Source organism: Lolium rigidum, chromosome 5, assembly GCF_022539505.1.
Source record: "Lolium rigidum isolate FL_2022 chromosome 5, APGP_CSIRO_Lrig_0.1, whole genome shotgun sequence".
Lineage (NCBI taxonomy): Eukaryota > Viridiplantae > Streptophyta > Magnoliopsida > Poales > Poaceae > Lolium > Lolium rigidum.
The window spans coordinates 188,082,554-188,091,493 of NC_061512.1; the positions used below are offsets into that span (position 1 = coordinate 188,082,554).

Below are 8,940 nucleotides of genomic sequence, written 5' to 3' on the forward strand. Positions count from 1 at the left end.
TCACATTTATCCTGAAACTTTGTTATTTACTTAATGTAAATTAGGATTCATTGATTTATTCAACGATATATAAATTTTATGTCTACAAAATCTACATCATTAGATTCGTATGCAAAAATCTTTCCAATGATATAATTTTGTGACATATATTATATTGACTAAAATAATAATCAAAGCAATTTTTTACGCTAGGGAGCAGTCGGTTCCCTTTAACAATTTCGACCTGAACACTTTGAGCTATCACTTTCACCCCTGAACCCTAAAAAATCATTCAGGATTTTTTTTCTGGATTTCTTTTGTAGATTTCAAGTTGAGTTTTTGAATTTTCAAAATTTCAAAGCTTCACTGTCACCCGAGCTAACAAATGGTAAAAACAAATCCTAACTGCTAAAATGAGCTTTTACATGTTAAATATGTCAATGTTCTCCTACAACTGTTGGCATAGAAGCCGGGGTTACATCAAAAGAAGGAGGTGCATCTACACGTTAAATACTCCGCGTCGATCACCGCGATTTACATGGACCAACAATAAGAATCCCCTACAGCTAAGTAAGCTGCAACAGTATTGCCATCTAGTAAACAAAAAAAAGAATCGAACCAAAGAATGGCTATCCGCTTCGATTCACCCCCGTCTTGGTGAAAAAAATTGCCAGGGAGGATGAACGATGCTGTTTTTGCTGACACGGTGACTGATTAAGGAACGCTCTTTACGAGGACCACTGGTCGGGGACGGCAACGAAGTACCTCGACATCGCTTTTCTGAACCTCTTCTTGTACTGGACAGGTGAAATAACAGTTGGCATCTCGTTCTTGGGACCGCCAAGGATGCCCGATGCCTTCACCCAGGTCTCCAGCTGCTTGTCCCAGGTGTACTGTCGCAGGAAGTCGATGATGCCGACCACAAGCTCATTTTTCTCCTCGTCAATGCCAACCAGAAGCGAGTAGTCCATGACATCCAAGGACTGCAAAAAATAAATCATATTGATTAACCACTGCATGTTCTCTAAAATGAGCAGGCAAGATGATGCAAGGTGATCTCAAAACTTATGTTTTAGGTTCGCAATAAGATGTTACTCTAGTGCTACAATCACTCTGGTGTCAGAAACAACAAATGGGACCCATTTCATGGAGAAAACAAGTGCATTCAGAGAAAGGCCAGGAATAACCAGCTGAAACGGTCAGTTCTATTTTTTCTGCTAGCTTGATCGCTCAGGTTTGTGCTCCGGTAAAGGCAAATGAACTGGCTGGCCAAATTGCCGGTTTCATGGGTTGAGTTCAAACCGTTGAACACCCTTACCAGGAAACAACACCTTTCCTATAGCTAACGGGATACAGTGGCAAGAAATAGAGTAAGGCTAAGCCTACGTAAGTGCTTAATTCTGTTATAATAGATTTCTGTAGCAAAAACCATTGTGCTATTATTGTAGTTCTGGAATTGGCTGATGCTTTATCACCTCCTGGAGGTTGTACTATCTCTATTTCCAATATCTCCTGGATGGTCATAGTTATGCACTCAAATTCTTAATCTATCTTTCAATCAATATAAAACAAATCAACTAGGGCTTGTTTGGCAGAGGTGGGAGGAAAGGAGAAATCCAATTTTCCTTGAATCTCAGCATTATCTGTTACTATCAGTTGCTGGTTTAAATCACAATTCTTCTGTTCCAATATATAAGGGCATAGATTTAGTCAGAAGTCAAACCTTACTAAGTTTGACCAAATATATATACAAGAAAATATCATGTTTACAACATTGAATAAATACACTTTGAAGATACATTTTATGATTGATCCATTGATATCGGTTTGGTATGGTAGAGTTTCATATTTTTATCTATGTACTTGATCAAACTTATGAAACGTTGACTTTTGACTAAATTTATATTGCTTGTATTTTGGAACAGAGGGAGTTATGAATTCAAAAGGTGCTTCCTCTTGCTTCACTTTTGTGATACACATGATTGTTCTCATATCACGGAAACAAACTTGTGATCAGCTGCTAATAAAATATGGCATTTCAAGAGCTCATACGGATTTCTAAAATTTGGCAGTAAAAGAACAAGATAAATTAGGAGAGTTACATACCGCAAGAACTGATGTATCATTCCAAACAGCTCTCTCCAACCTTTGCTTAGCCTTACTCCCAACAAATATGGGTTTTGTATGTTGTTCCTCTATGAGATTAGAATCCAATAGTACTTTGTTGTGGCTAGATTTATCTGAATTATACCGTGAACGCACTGAACCTTTCAGATCATAGACCCTCGATATTGTTCTCTGGAAGAAAATGTTCTCCATAACCATTAGGTCCATTTTTACCTCCCGCCCTCCTTTTGTGCCCTTGATGCTAACCTGGATGAAAGAAACACAACAAGTTACAAAAAGCTTGATTCAAAAACAGTGTTGTGGATGAACGTAAAAGTTGCAAATGGCGAACCTGATAAAGTCCTAATATTTTGGCCAGGCAAGTTGGGCTTCCAGAAGCCAATGATTGTGTCAAGTGCCGGAAGTAGTGAGGAGCAAACTCAACAAACGAGTCTAGCTCTGTCTTGGTGACTTGTTTAATTATGAATCTATCATCCATTGTCTTTGCAAAGTAAACATTGCTTTTTCCACCATCAGCACTCCATCTCTTACCGCGACTTAGTGAACGTATGTAATCAATATCACTTGGACAGCATTTCTTTCTAAGTAAGGCAAAGTGCCTTGCAAAATAACAGGTTACTGAAAATTTTGTATTATCAGCAGAAAATGCCTCATCGTCAAACGAAAACTTGAAGTGGGTTCCTTTGAAATCTGAAGGGGCTTCTCGTGAGGGCAAAGATTTCTCAAGCCCATTATTGCTGACTGCAGCATAATTTGACATATGTTGAAAGCTACATTTTGTATCCAGTTTATCCGTAACTTGCTCAACATATTCTTGTGATGTCATGGCATATGCTACAATACTTGTTGGCTCATCATCGTAGACAGCAACAACAAGGGCACCTTCAGAGCCAATATGAGGCAGCAGCAATCGTGCCCCATCACTCACCATATGGGAAGCAGACTTGAGATATGTAGGTGCACGAGTAAGAATAACATTTAAGTTTCCTCTTGATCTGGGAGATAATTGAGAAAAAGCCCTACGCATGTTTGTCATCGGATCCTTTACAAGGCTTGTGAAATCTCTAAAGGATTGAGCTGATTTCATTTTCAAGGACAGATGTAATGAAGCAGGCAATAATCCAGTTTGTTCCTGCTCATGCAATCTGAATATGGAATCAAATGAATGGACTCGAGCTGGTGAGATTGCCTTCTTGTAACTTGGATTGTTCACCAAACTATGAGATCCATTTCCACCAGTGGTCAAATCTTGTGCAATGCTGCAGTGTAATTCACTAGATCCGCTCCATGCCATATCTATTTTGTCAGATAAAATAGATGCAAGTGAGGGTAACCTCTCAACCGGTACCTTGATAGAATCCATGGATAGACACTGTCCATTCTCACATACATCGAATTTGCTAAAGACCACGTCAAGATCTCCTGCACCACTCACCAAACCATCCTCCAGCCCAATCGGTAAATCTGTGTCAACCAAGATAATCCCATCATCTATCGAGTGGCCCTCTCTAGATAGTAGAGATTTTCTTCGTCCTACTGAGGACCACCATGGACCTGTGGCAGGTTCGTCATGTGTTTCTCCATTCTGTGAAACAGTCTGCAGCAATTCAGATTTATCTTCTTCTACGCGGGTAGCTTGGGGATTTTCTGGATTGGAAGTTTCAGTTCTGGAAATATTGCCATTTGATTTAAGCGAATCTATGTTGCACAACCTGCAGTCCCAAATGTATGCATCTAGGAGGAGACCACGTCTCACACGGTTGAGCTCCAGAGTATCAAAAGTTGATTTCGTGGAATGACCACTCCTCTCCATAACTGGTAGAAGCAAACCCTGCGAAGCAAAATAACAATGATTACACAAAAATCACTGAAGCCTGAGAGGCTGAGACAAATGAAACAAAACAAAATTAGAGGGCATACCTCATATTCTTTTCTTTCCCTGTTAAGCAAATCCCTCATCTCTATAATCTGACTCTGTATACCTGCTTTTCCTGGTTCATCCAAGGAGACAGAACTCTTTTCAATATTATTAAGGAATCCATATATCTCCATGTGTAAGGATTCCATTTCATCAAATGCCTACACAAAAATTGTTGCATCATTACATTATCCCTGTTATAAGAATGAGAATGTAGAGTATGGAAATGAATCATTGATCTCTTTAATACGAATATTTAACAGCATACCATGACTGCCTCTCCTTTCACCCAGTCTTGCATACCGTGGCAATCAAAATTCAGCACTGAGGGTGGGAGGTTAACAGATACAGTAGCCATGGGACTATAATGGAAGGCTGCTACCATATTTCCATACCTGCAATGTTTTGTAAAAAGATTAAAACTCCATGATGGGATTGGTTATGAGAGACGAAAACATATAAATGAGCTACATTACCCATAGAAACGAAGGCAGTCCCTTTGTAAAGAATGCCCACAGCTTGCAATTCGGTTGGCAGTTGCATGATTCGAAAAGCTGAGCTCTAGAAACTTCCCAAATGATAGACCCCAGGCAGCATCAGACATGGTCACTCTATGTGTTGAAGGTGGCATTCCATCTTTAAACTTGCATTTCATACATCTGTGCCACATCCATATCCTCCCATCATGTTCACCTGGCAACTTTTGGGACAAGAGACGCCTAACACTTATTGTTAGGCTTCCATTCTGGTGCATGTAGCATCTTGCATGTGATTCTGAAGGCTCCTTACACGATGGGCAGCAATATGCCTGAAAAGAAATGCAACAACAGATTGCAATTTTGACAAATGGCAAAGGGAAATCTGGTAAAATAGATTGCATAGGTTCATATCAGATATACCTGGTCAAATAAGTTCTCGCGAAGGTATCTCCCAAGTGGCTTATCAAAACTGCCATAAAACTTGATGCGCAAGAGGCGAGAACGCTCACATGCTAAGTGTTTGGGGATGCAGATGTTTGAGAGGGAAACTAAGATGCTCTGATGATTGTCAGTAGCAGGTAAGTAGCTACATGAAAGCTTGTTCTGTTCATCCAGGTCTCCTGCTCGAATGTTATCAAGTGATACGTTGTTCCCAGTGTTTTCCAAATAACATAACTCCATGGATATCTTGTCCAAGACAGCTTTTTGGCAGACATCGCCTGCGACTGAAGAATTGACACGATTAACAGGAGATTCCGGTTCTGTATATTCAGGTACACTTCCCAGGCTTTTCCCATCCAACTGTGATAAAGGTGGTGATATAGAAATACCATCAAATATCTGGTTGATGGTGGCATTGTGTGAATAGTTTTCTACTGCAGCTCTGAGATTATCAGCAGTATCATGATCATCAGATATAGCAGAAATGTGATCTGTACTGGTTAATGCTTCTCGTGCACCTATCGCAGACATTGAAAGAACTCGTGGAACTGTTGCACCTTCATCAGCAAGGAATGATGTCTCAAGGGACAGATGATAAGCAGCAAATACTGCCAGTTGCATTGCATGTTTAATCTTCTTCAATTCTTCCAGAGAAGTTCCCCTCAGCAGAATCTACATAGAAAGTGTCGCACGTTTAGCTGGCACAGTAAGAGAAATTTGCAAAATGGTTTCAGTAAGCAATTCACGTATGGATTCAGTACGGCAAGTAATAAGATCGACAGTGAAGCACACCACATGATTGGAAACATGAAACTAAATGCCAAAAGGAGACAATTTTAACATTGTATCTTCATAAAGTGATATTACCGTGCATCCCAGGCGCTTCAAACAGCCTTCAAAGAACATCAGTGTCTTTGTTGATGGTCTCTTCTCTGGATGTTCTGACCGTGATGATTCCAGAACCTTTTGCACCTTGAACATGTCACACTGCCCTAGCCTTGCTGAAGCGATATTGTCAATCGATGAGGCAATCTGACCACCTGTGCATCTTGATATTCTCTCCAAAAGTGGCCTCTTCACATTCAGGACTAACGAGACATCTTTCGCTAAGATCTCCTGGGCGTAAGATGAGACGCTTTTCTCAACTATCAGCACATTAGGTCTCCTAGACTCAACCTTTTCAACAATACTTCGTAGAAATTCCTTTTCCTACAGAAAGAACATTTGTCAGCAAGATCACCAACAACATATTTAAATTTTCAGAATGAGCAGACACAAACCTGTTCAAGTATAGTTCCAATTGATTCTAATTTATTAGAAGCTTTCTGGTACTCAAGCGCACCTCCTAAAATGAGCAACTTAGCATTCCTGTACTCGGAGACCATGCGCTTGTGTTTTACATTTTTGGAGCAAACAATTCCTCTTACAAAATTGCTGCACACAAATGTTACATATCAGTACCATACGGGGATCAGTACAAGCATGCAATGTGCTGGAACAAGACAAGTAAGCACATACCTATCTGTTGGATTCCCTGATGCTATGCACTTGATCTTCACATAATCACTAGGGTCCATGCTGCCGCCTGTCTTGGTGTCAGGTTTCACAAAGTAAGCAGCTTGCCATGCCAACGAGGCCACAATCTCAAGCCAACTTTCTGAATCCTTGTCACTGGCCAAACAAACACCTTCCCCCTCCAGTAACTGTGCAACTAGAGCTTGGAAATGCCTGAATAAATCATTCTGGACACTCTCTTGATAGGATCCCTCGATGACACCATCAACACCAGCTACTTTATTGCAACTGAAGCAACTAGGTGCAAAAGTATTGCTCCTGTCACCAACTTCGTTCTCCTCATCATCAAATCCAAATAACCTTGATTCAACATCGTCAATCTCATCTTCAGGTGGTGGCGGGCACCAAATATCATCACCAAAATCAAAGATACAAGATGGTCCATGGCTCTCCTGGCTGTTCTCGGCGATGCTAGCATCGACTAGATCCCGGGCATCATCTGAGTCAGCCGTTGCTATAGCACCATGATCAGAAGCGTCATTCTGCCTCAGCGCACAAGTAGGACTCTCGGTGGGGCTTGGGGTCACCGATCTGTACATTGAGTTGCTAACACTAACACTAGAATCTGTATCTGAAAAGTCATGTAAGATGGAAGTCCCTGGGGCTAAAAACTGGGCCCTGGATTCATGAGCGTCCTCGTCATCCGCTTGCCTGCATCCACAACCACAAACAAATTCAACAGTTATTCAGAACTCATCATCAACAGCTAGAGCTATACAAGCCTACATCTACTCAAGCCACATCGGCCTCCCTGGACCATCCAATTGACTACACTTCTGAAGAAACAGGGTCGAGATTTAAAGCCACTCAAAGGTAATTGACCCGACGTGTTTTGAAGCCACTTATAGGTAAGAAGAGTAATTAATAACTGCCTGTCTACTACTCGCCAATTCAGTTGCGTACAGTTTATCCCTAGTTTATTGTTAGGAACCAATTAACCTGGCATTAGACAGAGAGATTCGTGTTAGTTACCTAATATCGCAGCGTGGAGGAGGAGGGGAGCGCGGAGCGGCGTCGCCTTTGCTCCTGGATCTCGCCTCGGGCGGCCGCAGCGGCGTCGTGGGCGGCTCGACGGGCGACGCCGGGCTGCTCGGCCGCCCCTCCTGCTGCCGCCGCCGCCGCGTCTCTATGCGCGCGAGGGCGTCGCCCTTCTGCATGTGGCGCTGCGGGTGGTCGGCGACGAGGGATCTGACCTTCTCCACCGCGCCCATCGCCGCGAAATCTAGCACGCCCATCCCTATCACGCCACGCTAAAAACTAGTACCAACCGAGTATAGTAGAGAAACTGCCAAGAAAAAGGGATGCAGCGGGGAGAACGCGGCGCACCGAACCTAAGCGAAGCGAGGCCGCCGCCCGCGCGGAAGCTTCCTTGCTCTCGAAGCCACCGACCACCCCACGCGCCCGCGCGCGCGGCGCGGAACTACTGCTGGGTCCGGCCCAGCCCCGCGAGGGGAGGGGGGCGGTCGGCGACGGAGCGGGGCTCCGGCGAGCAAGGGAGGCGGCGGAGCGGGGGTTCAGCCAATGCGGCGGTGGCGGCCGGAGGGCCGGAGCCGGATTGGTACGACTTGGCTGCAGATTTGGGAGATTGGGAGGAGGGCGAGGCTCGGCTTGCGTTGGTCGGAGCTGGGAGCTTGGGGATGAGGCGGCGGCGGCGGAGCGGTGGTGCTTCTTATACGGATTTGGGAGGGAGATTTGAGACATGAGAGTGAATACTGGGAAGGTGACGCCGTAAAACGGGAGGTTAACGGCAAGCCGAGACTTGTTTCGGTGGAAATACCGTTTTCTCCTTTCCGTTACGCCTCAAAAAGTACTCGCTTTTCTTTCTTCATTCATTGGCGGTTAATTGATTGCCAACTTTCTGATTATTAACTGTAATAGAAATATACTAAATAAAGATATAAACATGATCTTATCTGTAACACTTAATAACGGCCATTTGTTCTTTCTTTCGTACTCCGTAAGAAAAATGGGATGAAGATGAACAACGTCTATCTGAATCTTCCTTTGTTGCTTCATATAATAGTAGTACCGTAAGGAGTACATTTTCTTTTGCCAGAAAATAGTAGTACATTAATGTCTCTATATCTATTATCAATCCACCGTGCACCGCTATATATCAACGAATGCTAGGAACAATTTAATACATGATAACATTGTGCACTCGCTTGTACCATAACAATATAGACAGTGTTTTAGATATGGACACAACCTTTTAAGATAGAACTTAAATTTATAATGCTACAATAGAACATCATGAAAATTAATGCATTTTGAAATCTTTGTACAACAAAATTAATGGTACAATTTCTATATGTTGAAACTTGGTAGTTACCAAAAGCACGTTTCATCGATTGTACGCTTTGATGAAATCATGTGTTTTGAAAACCAAGGTAATGCGATAAAGATGAATAGATATAATAT

At 42.6% G+C, this 8,940-nt stretch overlaps 1 protein-coding gene across 1 annotated transcript; it reads right to left on the reverse strand.

The window, feature by feature from the left end:
* Nucleotides 1-370: 370 nt before the first annotated feature.
* LOC124652306 (putative 1-phosphatidylinositol-3-phosphate 5-kinase FAB1C) lies at nt 371-7,749 on the reverse strand. Its single transcript, XM_047191323.1, has 11 exons — nt 7,492-7,749; nt 6,463-7,170; nt 6,225-6,378; nt 5,812-6,153; nt 4,924-5,616; nt 4,501-4,832; nt 4,293-4,419; nt 4,027-4,185; nt 2,438-3,937; nt 2,086-2,352; nt 371-962 (listed from the first exon to the last, which is right to left on the reverse strand). Exons 1-11 carry the CDS (start codon nt 7,728-7,730, stop codon nt 708-710), a joined length of 4,776 nt encoding a protein of 1,591 aa, XP_047047279.1. The 5' UTR covers nt 7,731-7,749; the 3' UTR covers nt 371-707.
* Nucleotides 7,750-8,940: the final 1,191 nt, after the last annotated feature.

Bases quoted from the DNA above. Each gene is read 5' to 3' on its own strand.
- LOC124652306 (XM_047191323.1), bottom strand. From the start codon at position 7,730: ATGGGCGCGGTGGAGAAGGTCAGATCCCTCGTCGCCGACCACCCGCAG. The intron at 7,171-7,491 runs GTAACTAACACG...TTGTGGATGCAG, and splicing joins CCTCCACGCTGCGATATTAG to GCAAGCGGATGACGAGGACG. The intron at 2,353-2,437 runs GTTCGCCATTTG...TCTTTCATCCAG, and splicing joins AAATATTAGGACTTTATCAG to GTTAGCATCAAGGGCACAAA.